Here is a 14,412-nt window from a genome sequence, read left to right on the forward strand (position 1 = left end):
TTCTAAGACCTAAGTAGCAAGAAAGGAGGATCAATTATGTTCAACCGAAACCAGAAGGAGAATATATTCGGTGTGACACAATGTTACACATTCTCTTCCATATATAGATAACATCTTATTAATAGAATATTTCAAATATAATCTGCTTAACATAAGTCTATTGTATCATAATTAATATAATGTTTTCTTTAACAAAGACTAATTTATAGTAAAATACAATGATGATACTATAATATTATATAAAAGAAAATGTAACTTCTATAAGATTGAACTAAGCGACTTATCAGATCAAATGGTCTTTTGCTTCATGTTTATAAAAATGATCATTGGGTAAGACACATAAAGGTGTGGATATGCTAGCTTAAGGTTAATGTCAATACTTCAAAAACACAAATTTGAATAGAGTTCCACATGTTTTCTAATAAGTAAAATCTTATGTGTGAAACATGTGTAAAGGCAAGCAAGTTAAAGTACATTTCCAAAGTACAAACAGTGGGTAGGAGTGAATGTTTTTGCGAAACCTATAAATAGAAGCTCACCATTCACATTAAATAATTGACAAAGAGTCGATAAACAAACTGCTTAAAATGCATACATTTACTTAATCTTTCATTCTTTCAAAGTTTGAGCACTTAAATAAATTATCTTCTAGACGACTTTGTAAAAGATAGTTCTTTGTTGCATGTCCTTAACAAATGTGAAGTTATCTCTTAGAATAATGAGTGTTTGTACTTGATATTCACTCATTTGAGTAAATATTGTAAACAACGTTCTTTTTTTGTTTTTATAGCTATAGTATGTCTCATGTACTTTGTTTGTAGAGACTTTGTGTATATGTACATCAACTTAAGGTGAGTAAAATATATAACCTAAAAACTTTGTATATTAATTTTGAAGAGAAATTGGATACTTGGATAGCTTGAAAAAACTTTATATATTTGTTATAAGTGATAATATAATACTTCTAAACATTGGAGAATTAGATATAACTCTTAAGATGACTTAGTATAAAAATTGTATTATTAGTGAACCTTCTCACACATATGATATTGGTTATCTCTTTTGAAAAGTCTTGTGAAGAATTTTGTAAAACCATTAGACAATCACTTATCCTCTCTTGTAAATTCTTTCCAAAGAGTGTTTTATTAACTCTTCAATAAGCTTTTTATAGTTAGTTATAAAATTCTAAGAGTACTTAAAAAAAATAAGCTTAGACTAACTATGAGATTTTATATCCATCTTTAAAATATGTTATTTTAGTGAAACTTTTTTTAATATTATTTGTGGAGATGAGTATAAATTTCGAAAGACTATTATAAGAATAATGCTTGAGAAGTTTTGCTTGAAAACAAGTTAAAGAATACTTGACTAGAAATCAAAAGTGAATAAAATCAGTATTAATAAATATTGATAATCCTTCATAATTAATAAAACTTAATTTAAAAAAAAACTAAATGTAGTCTCTGGTTAAAAAATTTTCAGTCATTAAAAGTTCTTCAAACTAAATATCGTATCAGTCGTTAAGGTAAATTAATATAAAATATACTTGATGCATTAATTTCTTTATTTACAAAGTTTTTTATTTTTAAAAAAATAAAAAACAATTATATATATTAAAAAAATTATAACCTTCGTACTCATATTAAATAATTAAAATTTAAATAATAAAAAAATAGTTCATTGAATAAAGATAGGAACATTAATGGTTTTGAAAAATGTATTTATAAGTACAAAATTGAAATTTATGGAATAAGGTGTAAGAATAAAATAAAATACATAATTATATACGGCAAAACAGTTTTTACATTATGAAACAGTATTATTAGTATTAATTAAAGTTTATTGATAATAATAAATTTTAATATATCTCATTTTTTAAATAAATTTCATCATATTACAAAAAAAAAGTATTTCTATATAGTTGTAGATTATAAAAATTTTAAATCCCTTAACTTATTTAATAAAGCTCTCTTAAAGTTTATAATTTCAATAGTGTTTAATCACAATAAAATCTATATTAGTAATATTTATATTGTATAAATTATTGAATGAGTTATTAAATAAAAAACGCATTTTTTGTGTGTGGATAAAATTAAAAAAACACATCTATTAATGAAAAACACATCTAAGATTCATGCCATCAAGTACAATTACATTAATGCAATTTCAGAGTAAAAGAGCAAACCTTCGTCAAATGGTAACTGTTGCTTCACCAATAAGAAGGCGCCACGTATCAACACACCATGCGGTGAACCCCACCAGAACGCACCCGCATCTCTCTCTTCTCCCTCTAATTCCTCCCGATTCAAAGATCTGCAACTCTCTCCCTCCCTCTCTTTCTCTCTCTCTCTCTCTGTCGCTCTCTCGCATGAATTTTCTCTCTGCGTTGCCATGACGGAACCGACGGAGCCATGCACGTCTTCTTCATTGGCGAGGGACTCTAGCACCGTGATTCACCCAAGGCGGGAGCCCTTTGAGCACGGCCTCCTGCCAATCCCACGCCTCATCTTCTCCGACCCCGCGCAAACCCTAATTTCGTTGAAGCGGAAGCTTCTACAGTTATCCTCCAACCAGCGAGTCGACTCGGCGGCCATCTCCGAGGCACTGCAGATCTCCATTGAGCATGCCAGACTCGTCATCGATACGCTCGCCTCGATTCTGCACTCCGACTCCGAACCTCTTGTCGCTGCAAAGCTCGACGAAGCCGATTCCGTCGGCGTCGACGTCCATGATCTGGTACTATTCCTGTACATTCAATCCTACAAGAGGCTCCTCCCGCGGACGCACAAGGACTCCGCTGCCGTCGCCGATGTCTGGCCTTCCACTTCCGCCTTCGATGGCTACTTGTCCGCCCTCTCGCCGCTTCAGGTGAATTTTCCGTTTTCTTTCGATTCCTTCATTTGTTGTGAGGTAATTCGATTTGTTATTAAGCGCTACTAGGTACGACGGTGCTGTTCCGGACCAATCAATTGCTTAGTTACTATAATGTAGGATTAATTTTATCGTAGTGACTCTCACATTTGAACCCCTGGATTAGTTTTTTTAGCAGGTGTTCGTTGCTGTTTCGTTCTTTATGATTAATTTCTGTTTGATTTCCGTATTAAACTGCTGATAATTTTGTTTTGAGTGATTCTGTCGTTGATTTGGTACAAAATGTGTTGATTCTGACGTTGAGTGTTTTGCAGCTTGTGCGCAGCAACAGTAGGCGGTTTATGCCATCGCAGACTGATGAAGAGGCGCATCAGTTGTCATTTCTGCAAAAACACTTGGCTAACATTCTGTCTCTTCTAGCAGAGCCTGTGGATGGAGAAGGCGTAGAACTTCTGGTTTGTTAATTTGTTGTATTATTGAATGCTATTTATTATTTCTCATTTTCTCAATTCAAAATACTTGGTTTATTACAGCATTGTGTGTTTATTATTCTTAAATTTTTTTTTTCATCTTTGGGATATATTCTTGTAATTCAAATAGTGTTTTTGGCGATTTTCCATGCAAACCAATAAAAGGGATCTTGCATGGCATGGAAAGTAGTTTTGCATCACTTGTTGTATGCTTGTTCTTGTGTCCAACTTTTGCTTAGCTTCTGTAGAATGATATTATTTATTACTTAATCACATTTCTACATTGTTTGCGCTTTGCTATTAATTTTGTCTGAAGTCTGAGCATATACTCTGAAGACATCAGCTGTTAAGAATTTTGTAGCAGATTATCCTCCCTCCTGTGTCATCGTTCCGTATGTTTGCAACTAGTTACTTTGTTTTTGTGATATATCGTGAGCATTGCAGTATCCTAAAGGGGAGCAGAAAACAAGATTCTGTAGTTTGTCTCACTCTTGTTTGATTTATTTGGCCATGGAGTGTTTCATGTAAAATAAGAATATTGTGCTAGTGCCTCTATGTTGGTTGAAATTCATACTTTTTTATTATGAATCATGGATACAAATTTATCATTGATCTGTTTTGTCTTCTAGAGTTTCCAAGGGTTGTGATCTTCTAGTTAGGGATGTACCGACTGACAATTTGTACTAATAATGATTGAAATTTGAATTGATCTATTTATATACATGTCATGCATCATGCACTAGAGAGTTAGCATGACTGCTCCATCTCTATCGACAAAAAAACAACCAACTTTTATTTATTTGTTTTGAGTTGAGGGGTAAAAACAGGCAAGCTGGTTGCTGGCCATTTTCTGGTTCTTGTTTGTTATTACGACATTTGTTCTTGTTTAGGATTCCAGCATCTACTCTTACTTGTTAATCCGAAACCAACTTCTCTTGATTGTAATGCTAGTCCCCTCACTTCTGTGCACTAATTAATTAATTCTTACTGTATATGCACATGGCACTGCATATTACCTTGTGCATTTGGCTGTCATTAGTAATTAGTAATCATAACAATTAAAGGATACGCTAGAGTGTAGAGTTACAGCAACATTCAATTTATTTTACTTGCTGAGGCATTGATTATCACATAGTTAAATGCTACCACCTTTTCATTGTGTCATGATAGTTTTAGGAAGTGGTACATTCCAAAGTTTTTCCCTCCCAAGTAAAACTGACTCTTAAGATCATATAGTTTGTTACTGGAAGGAAAGATTAATGAATTTTTGAACCTTTTTTAATTTGTCTTTGATTAAATGTTTCATTACAGCAATTTATTTTTTATTGAATCAAATTTATGTTTTTCTTTTAGTTTATTATCTTAATATTGTTTTGTTTAATTGATAGGTTTTAACTATGGAAAGATTTGAGCGCCTTGGGTTTCTAATTCAGTTTGGTGACAAGGGATCTGAAGGAAATTTTTTCAGTCAATTTTCTCCCTTTTTTGCAAATTCAGACCCTGACATGCCTGCTGTTCCTGTTCCTGTCGCTCAAGTTCAAGATTGGCTTCTACAGAATATAGCTGCTGCTTTGGAATATATTTCTGAACGGACTTCTTCTAAGGAAAATGGGCCAGCTAGTCCTTCTGATCACGATGTTGCTATGACTGATGCATGCGGTGCCTCAGTTAATAAGGTTTCAACAAGTACTAGAGGTGCAAGTTTCATTGAAGGGATTTCCAAATCGTCATATATGAAGCATGCACCTGACATTAAAGGTTCCACTGTTAAGGTATGTTTCTAATACATATATTCGGTTTTTCAAGTATAATGTCACTCACATTTTGGATTATTTTGAGGTCTCAGTGAAGCTATTGATCCTAAATAGCCATTTAACCCTTAATATTATGTTTTCATACAAGGATGCTAATAAGTGTGGGTATATGTTGAATTTAGAAGGGGAGATTTAAGATGAAATTGCTAAATGAAGAGAATATTTTAGTGAGAAATTCTGAACAAAAAGACCTTCTCATTTAGTTGCTTTTTATGCTTACACACATGCACACTCTTAATAGTCTAAGTGGGCTATTTTCTTGGCTAACATGTAAACGGGTGCAACTTCCTAGATACATGAGTAAAACAACTGGTGTACTTGAATGTGCAATTTCCTAAGCACATGAATCTACTATTTCTTAAGTACAGTAAGTATTGTTTGTTCCAATCCAACATACTCTAGATAGGCATTGGCTTCTAAATGAGTATATAGCTCATAGTTTTCCAACTTGATGTAATAAAAAATGGCCGAAGCTTTTTTTATTTTTTGTATTGATCACATGCAATTTTCTGTATGTTTGGAATCTGAAACTGCCAGGGTTTGTCTGTTTATATCTGAACAAGATATAGGTTCATGATTTGAAAATTATTCTGAATGCTTGATGCATTATGTTAGGCATGAGCTCCAGAATAGAGAATTGGGTTTGGAAGGTATATACTAGGTGGAGGAAACAACGTGGAGTTGGTGATCTGTTAAGGTTAGTTAAACAGACAGTTAGGGTTCAGAAATTTAAATAGGGAGATGGATACAACTGTTAAGGAAGTGGAAGTTTATTTTGTAGTAACTCAAAATTTCTGTTGTAAGGGCAAACCCTTTATAAGGTGGCAGTACAGACTCCTTGTTCATGTTTGTAGAATTAACAAATTTCTTTCACTATTTCTCCCATCTAACTTTTCCCTCTTCTTTCTATTTTATTTTGAATCGGAGACTAATCTGAATCCTATCATATTTCCACTCACTGTATGCATGAAAGATTTGTTTGTGCCTTGTATTATTGTTGTTGCATTGGTTTTGAAACAGTAGAAAGGGTGAAATGCATGTATAACCAATGTCTGCATTTGATGATGTCTGTTATCAATTGTGGATTGTGGAAAATGGAGGAAAACCAATAATCTGCTATGTCATGTAGCAAATAGCGTCACAGGATAATAGCAGAAGTCACTGAATGATTGAAATATATTGTATGATATCAATGATGTATTTGCAAATAATTAAATAGTTCACAAATAAAAATAAAATTCATAAAAATTGGCATAATATTAACTCTAAGGAGGTGTTTGTTTCATGGAATCTTTTTGCATTCTCGGGAATATGAAAGTGAGAATGTTTATTCCTAGTTTTTGTTGGGAGGTTATCAAAATATTCCTCAGTATCTTATATTCCTGGGAAAGTTGCATTATCTGAACTGATTTTACGTGCTAATGGGGTGAGAAAGGTACATTTCCATGGGAATGAGGAAAGTTATTTTTTAACTCTAGTTTAACTTCCATTCCATTTTTATATCTTTAATCATTTTAAAATTTAAAAACATTCCAAGGAATATGAAAAATGAACCAAGCATATTTTTGGACATGCATAGGAATAAGATTCTGACTAAAAATTCTCTGTAATGTTATTCCTGGTATTACAATTATATAACTTAAACCAAGTTCCCCCCTAAATTTCACCAAAGATGACTAGAGGATGTATGCTGTAACCACAACAATGATAGAGGTTGTAATTGAAGATGGATTCGCAATTGTGGATCCAAGAAATACCGCTATGCAGTTGAGCTATATCATCACTATGGCTGCTATTTAACAACTCTGATTGATATTGGTTATGTTATAGCCATATTTGAAATGAGGGCATAAAATTGCCAACTGATCAGTTTGTATTGGGTTAGGTTTGGTTTTCGTGCTTAGTTTTTGAACATCTATAGTAAACTTTTTAACATTTAGTTCCTTAAAAAGGATATGTCACCATTTTATGATATGGTATTGTTTGAGTGAATATATGTTTTTTCTGCTTGAATCATGTGTGTTTGGAAATTGAGAGGTCACTTCAGATTATGGTTGATGACTATATGTAGTAAGCTAATAAAAATTCTGTTTGATCGTTACAGGTTCTAAATTGCCACGAGTCTGCCATATACATCTTAGCACCTTTGAGATATGCTACTGTCTATGGGTGTTCAGATGCAACAATAGTTCTAGGAGCAGTAGGCAAGGTAATACTTAGTAGCTTTGTGTCCTGTTTGTGAAAGGAGCATAATGATTATACAAGGAATGAACAATTATGAAATTTGTTTTTGTACCATAGTGCAATATTGTTAAATGTTTGGAATGATGGCATATTGGCAGTATGTTACGGTGGAAAATTGATATCTCCCATACAAAGGCTATGGCATGGCATTTTGTTATGACAGGCCATGATGCCTGCAATGTCCGTGGTGCCTAATGTGCTTATGACAGAAATGAAAAAACTTCACACACAGAAATGGTGGAGCTGACCCAACTATTTTCATGGTATAACCCATCACCAAATGTTGTTTGAAACCCTAAAGCAGTAAAATACTTGTTCAGCCAGCAACCCATATTCTGGCTACCTACCGTTATTGGTTTATTTCTTTGTTTTTGTCCCTTTTCTCTTCCATTTTCTGACCAGCTTCTCCAATGACCCTCCTCTTTTTGTTTCAATCAATTCTGTCTCCGTTTTTTTAATTCTGTTACTCTGCTTTTTTCTTGGGCTCTAGGGCTCCATCCCACTGCATTCTGCCCCCTTGCAATCTAGTTCTCTTATGCTCATTTATTTTATTATTCTGTTGTTACTTGAACTTGATGTCTTTTGCTTTAGAATGAACTATTGAATCTTATTACATTGTCTTCAAAGTTTATGGAATATGCTATTTTTAGTCTATTGTTTTCTTAACATCAGTTTTTTGCTTTCTTCTTTCTAATTAGAGTCTGCAGTTTATGTTATTATATGTGTTTTGCATGTGTTATAGCCCCACACCTCTGCCGTAGGCCACAATGCCATCTGCCATACTTTTATGGTGGATTTGTGGCATGCTGTATGAACTGCCATCCACCTTTAATAACACTGTTGAATGTGAGAAACAATATTATTTGGTCATTTTAATGGTAAGGTGATATGCTTGGAAGATGATACTGGTGTGATAGATGTGCAGGGGCTTCAAGTGAATGAGATTTCCTTAGGATCGAAGTTCTACTATGTATGGGGAATGAAATTATGGAACTGGGGGGGTGTATAGGATTAGGATTTAAAATTATTTTAAAAGACTTATTTGTTAAAAAAAGTAGTATGGTATTCAATCAAGACTTTTAAATGATATAAATAAGCCTTGTGGCATTCAATTAATATAAGTAGGATTTTTTAAGAAGGGCAACAAAATCTAATGATATTCAATTAAGATGTTTTTCAACTTCTAAAAATCCGTTGAGTTCTTTCAAATCTAATAAATCCTTAAAATCTTTGCAATTAAATTCTTACATTATAAATCCATTCAAAATCTAAACTGCAAAATCTTAATCATAAAAATCTTTTAAGAATCCTAATAAGTCAACATTTATACACAATCTTTTAAGATCCTTAAGACTTTTTATTCCGAAGTAGTCTTATAGAATCCTGATCCAATACACTCACCTAATTTTTCTATTAGATATTCTTCTACTATTGTAACCTTGAATATCATCATTTCCTAAGGAATACTCTATATTATAACTAAGATGTATTTTAAGTAAAGTTGATTTTAGCTTCCATTGTATGGACACAATTTGGGAAAATGTTTTTTTCTTACTCGGGTGTACAAGGAAATGGACATTAAAGAAAGGATCATAATCTTGTTGATTCATGTTTGTGAGTTCCATAAGAAGTGACAGAAATTATGATCTTCGGAAAATTTTCAATTGTGTAAAAGGAGATTGAAGTTCATGTCTAAGAATGAAAAAGAAAAGCAAAATAAAGGATTGGTGAGATGCCCAATCAATCAGAAAGATTGAATGTTCAAAAGTAAAGACTTCAACTTTCTTTGGGTTGGGGTATGATAGTTGATATCTAAACTTGTTTGAAAGTGATAGTTTCTTGTGCAACTGTTGGTTCTTCACAATAAATTCAAAAAGTAGTATTTTTTTAATCATTAGCTTTTGTGTCTGTAAATTTTCACTTTGTGAAGGACGAGATAATGATTATTGTTTCATCCCCCACACTTATGCATGCAATGGTAATCTGTTATTACTCTGTTGCTTGAAAACCATTCAATGTGATGTTTTTTACTAGAAGTAAATGCATATTTGGAGAAGTTTTTTCTATAAACACTTCTAAGAAAGAAGAATAAGAAGGAAAAATGAAATCAGTTTCTCTGAAAGTTAAAATTAATCTATATATAAACTAATTTGTACGAGTTTTTTCCCTTCACCTTCTTCAGAATCTTATTTGTAACATATGTATAGGCTAATGTTACCTGTGGAGGGGCTGATTTCATTTTTCTTTCTTATTTTTCTCCCCTGGAAGTATTTATGGAGAATCAGATAAGGCCATAATTGTCATCATTTAATATAACACCTTTCAACAAGGTACTTTTTGGTGCCAATTTTGTTTTTATTTATAATGATTTATTCTTTTGGATTCACTTTACTGCATTTTACTACTTTCAGAGATACAATAGAACTATTTACTCATCATTTTAAATCCTTTTGGTAAGACTTGGTAATGGGAGGAGAGGCATTTTACTGATATTCTGCCTACAATTAGTACTAGAATAGCTGGCGCTTAATTTGCAGAAAAGAAGTTGATCTCTGTGTTTGTGTTTTTGTTTGCCAGGCTGTCAGAGTAGAACATTGTGAAAGAGTTCATGTAATCGTAGCAGCAAAACATATTTGTATTGCTAATTGTCGGGAATGTGTTTTCTTTTTGGGAGTGAACCGGCAACCTCTTATTGTTGGTGATAACCATAAACTGCAGGTGAGCTTCTTCATTTACTGTTGCATTTTTATGAAGTTGGTACTTTGCCCTTCCAGGTTGGCTTCTGCATGAAAATGTGCCTATAGATTTTGGAACTATGTTAAGGCATAATGCTTCTACAGAAAATTTTAAAAGATTGACTTGTGATGTTCTCTGTGGCTTAATTGGTATAATTTTGCACAATATAGGTTGATACCTACGAAAAATGGTCCTCTTGGGTTGAGGTGTAGTGTTGGACATTTCTCTGACGCTGTAGGTATACAACACATGTTAGGCACTCCTCACTAGTTGCCTACATATTTTCTTTCGACAAATTAGCTCAAATACTTGTTCCAAACCAACACCTCAATCTTGGAGTCTAAGTACACTTCAAGGACAGTACTATTATGAAAAATGTTCAATATTTTAGACCACTTGACAAGTCAGTTTAAAATATTAAAAAATAATGCATCTCACTTTTTTTTTTCGGAAGGTCATTATTTGATTATAATAAAAAAATGTAAAACTTTGCAAGTTCTTTTTGAGGTGAGTACACTTGTATAGGAAGATAAAATTCTTCTTGTTTTTGAGATATTTTATAAGCAGAGAAAATGCTTTTTGACTGTGACTCAATAAATATCATATAGGAAGAAAGAGAATGAAAATGAATATACAAATCTTAATTTTTAATTTAAATAATTTGTTTTATGCCTTTGTTCCTCATATTTAATTTCGTCTGAGTCTCTCTCTCTCTCTCTATAGACACATACACAGAGAGATAGAGAGAGGGAGATTATAACTGAAAGCACTTTTATTATTTTTGTATTGCTGCTTCTATAGTTTACACTTTACAGGGTTAGTGTCAAGTGGCAATATCTTGGTATTTTTAATCATTGAAATGTCATTTGGCCTTATTTGTATTGTTAGTACATTTGTTTCCTCAAATGTGCAGAAAGGACATAATGAATGAAATCACTGCAAAATATTGGGCAACTATTTATGAAGTTACTCTCGGCCTAGTACTTTTAAATCGTGACACTGTGATACACGAGTGGATAAAATAGTTACTGTAAATAGGTGTACTTTGAGCTTGTTTATGGATCGTACTTTGTTGATGTACTGGTATTATTTGCAATTTTTAATTCTAATGTGTTGATTATTAAATTATTAAAACGCAGCACATACGTATTTATAAGGTATAACTGAGAAAGAAACAAAAAGACTAACTCCATCACCATGGAAAAGCTTTAAGTGGTGAAATGGATAAACCCTTAAAAGTCATCCTAGATTGGTATATTTGGTGCTTTGCAAGAACAAGCCTTGAGTTTGTCTTCAAAATCTCTAGTAACAGATTACTCAACTATTCTTTTAGAACACTGCAGATATAGTATTTGTTTAATTAGAAAAAATATGGTCTCTAAGAACATCTTACCGAAGTCCTTTTTTGACCACATTTATGGATCGTACTTTGTTACTGGTATTATTTGCAATTTTTAATTCTAATGTGTTGATTATTAAATTTTTAAAACGCAGTACATACATATTTAAGAAACAAAAAGACTAACTCCATCACCATGGGAAAGCTTTAAGGGATGAAATGGATAAACCCTTTAAAGTCATCCTAGATTAGTAAATTTGGTGCGTTGCAAGAACAAGCCTTGAGTTTGTCTTCAAAATCTCTAGTAACAGATTACTCAACTATTCTTTTAGAACACTACAGATATAGTATTTGTTTAATTAGAAAAAAATATTCTCTAAGTAACATCTTACCGAAGTCCTTTTTTTGATCACATTTATGCTTCTAGTGACACTACTAGCTTCTTTGTTCTTGCAATGTATGCATATTTTTCTTTATAATTCTCACTCTTCTCTGCTGAATTCCTGGTTTGAAATCTTCTTCCTTATAATGTTAACAGGTGGCTCCCTATAATACTTTTTATTCCCAGTTGGAGGAGCATATGAATGAAGTTGGAATTGTGCCCACAGTTAACCGATGGGATGAGCCTCTAGCATTGGGCATGGTTGATCCGCATGATTCATTGTCTCATCCAGCTGGTGTCTCTGATGTTCAAGCTGAGTCTGCTATGCAGGTGGACCCAGATCAGTTCACTAATTTTGTGGTATGAATTTTTTTCAACACTGCTTGTATGGAAAGTGTAGATTTTTATGATTAGGTAGTCTTTTAATAGATATTCATATGTTTTCCATTAGATAATATATCGTCCAGGGTTTTAAGTAGTGCAATATAGTGCTGCTATTGCAGTGGGGAGCGGCCCTTGCCTGCTACAGGGGCTGATGTAGCGCGGCCATAGCAGATCAAATAGTGGGCTGAATAACAGCCATAACAAGCACTATAGCGACACTTTGTGTTGATTCCAAAATTGAAATCTATAGATGTACTAATAGTGATATAATGATAAAAATACTTGGAGTTAGAAGATGATAATTGATAATTTTTGGCTAGGAAACTTTTATTTGAATTTGTTGGTCTTTGTATGTTTTGTTAAGAGTTAAGACACCGGTGGCATTTTATTTTTAATTATGAATATTATGAATTTTGAGTAATTTTTATCATTATTAAGAATTTTTATATAGTAAATTAATTCAAAATAGTGGCTATCCAGCTATATTGTTTGTGGAACGGGCTACTATTTGGAATTTAAAACATTGATCTTGTATGATTTTTGTAAATTTTCAGGTATGAACAGTGTTAAAGGTGCATTTCCTTAATCTTTATTTAGTCGTGATTTTACTCTGTCCGCATTGTTGTCATGCAGATTCCAAACTGGTTTGGAGGAGAGTCCACTGGGTCTACAAAAAGCAACCCATTCACGTTACCAGATGCTTATATGGCATCTCAGAATAAAAATGTATGCATGCTGTTAATTGATGAGTATATGAACTATTTGATTTCCAATTAAGTGTTTTTTTTTTTAAAGAATGAATTTATGTTTCAATTTGAATGAATTTTATCTTTGCAGCAAAAAAATTTAGGGGAGATAAGGCAGCTCTTACGAGAAGCACCTTTAGAAGAAAGTCGCAAACGAGAATTGTCATCTGCTCTCCATGTCTACTTCAGGGACTGGTTATATGGTAACTATCAGTTTTTGCCTTTTAGGCCCAATGTAAATGCGTTTTCCTACAAGTACTTGAAGGAGAAAATAAAGTGAATGTAGAAAGTAAGTTGAATCGAACTTTCCCCATAAGATAATATCAGCATGAAGTAATTAAAAGAATCAAAGTTCTAAATAGAAGTTTTAATCACAAGACAACTGATGGACAGTATATCATAAAAGAAGTCTGGTACAAGGCGGGCTGCTCTAACTATTTTCTGGAGGAGAGGCTAAGCGGATAGTGCTAATAACTTTTTTTCTGTTGCAGCTTCCGGAAACATTCGTCAGCTTTATTTTCTACAAGGCGATTGATCTTTTTCAGACAATGCAATGGCACAGTTAATGGTACAGGAACGAGGTTTCTGGTTTCCTTTTTGCACTTCCTTCTCTATTCCCCTTGCCAATTATATTGGCGGCATAGGTAGCAGAGTTCCGATCAGGTGAATTCGACTGACACCTATTTATGCCGTGACATCAGCGGTGCACAGAATCGATGAAAAATACAGTTGCTAATCTGATTGTAATATTTTTTTTTTGTTTATGAAAATAATTTACTGTAATATTTTGGTAGCCTAAATTAATGGCGCTTTTGTGGAAATTCCAGCGGCCACCATCTAGTTTACTGTATATCTCCTCTTCCATTTTCGTTTAGTTGGGAATTCACTTCGTACATTAAGGTGGCTGGTTTACAACTCATTGGGGGAGGATTCTACTTTCTACGTTAGGGCATAAGGGAGTGCACGTCAAAAGAGCTTTAGTTATTGGAAAACATATATTTAAAATTTTAATGAATATAATTCAGCACTCCCCTTACAAATGCACAACTTATTCTTCAAGAGTCATTAACTGCCTACATATTCAACCAGCCGTATATGCTAATGAATTATTTGTTTTAAAGTTTGAGTAACTCAAATAATTTTATGAATATGTTTCTAACATGACCTAATATCAAAGTCTGCTAAATGTGTTTTGTTTGATGAATATCTTTATTGATAAAATACCAGTTGAAGATTCATCGCAGAAGCCAAACCAAACATCCACTCCAAGCTAGATTTAGTGGCACGACTTTTTGGGTGGTTAATTTTTTGTCAAGTAGGGTATATTTGTGTTAATTAAGAGTGAATCTATAATTTAATAAATTAAATTAACTAACAAAATATGAAGTAAAGAAGAATGTACTAAATAGTGATTTATTTTCTTTTA

At 32.9% G+C, this 14,412-nt stretch overlaps 1 protein-coding gene across 1 annotated transcript; it reads left to right on the forward strand.

Annotated features, from left to right (window-relative positions):
* Positions 1-2,142: 2,142 nt before the first annotated feature.
* LOC137814118 (uncharacterized) lies at positions 2,143-13,836 on the forward strand. The gene is made up of 9 exons (XM_068616689.1): positions 2,143-2,868; positions 3,186-3,326; positions 4,730-5,113; positions 7,260-7,364; positions 9,977-10,117; positions 12,013-12,216; positions 12,874-12,966; positions 13,078-13,189; positions 13,478-13,836. The coding sequence occupies exons 1-9, from the start codon at positions 2,392-2,394 to the stop codon at positions 13,519-13,521; spliced, it is 1,701 nt and encodes a 566-aa protein (XP_068472790.1). The 5' UTR covers positions 2,143-2,391; the 3' UTR covers positions 13,522-13,836.
* Positions 13,837-14,412: the final 576 nt, after the last annotated feature.

Source organism: Phaseolus vulgaris, chromosome 1 (assembly GCF_000499845.2).
Source record: "Phaseolus vulgaris cultivar G19833 chromosome 1, P. vulgaris v2.0, whole genome shotgun sequence".
Taxonomy (NCBI): Eukaryota; Viridiplantae; Streptophyta; class Magnoliopsida; order Fabales; family Fabaceae; genus Phaseolus; species Phaseolus vulgaris.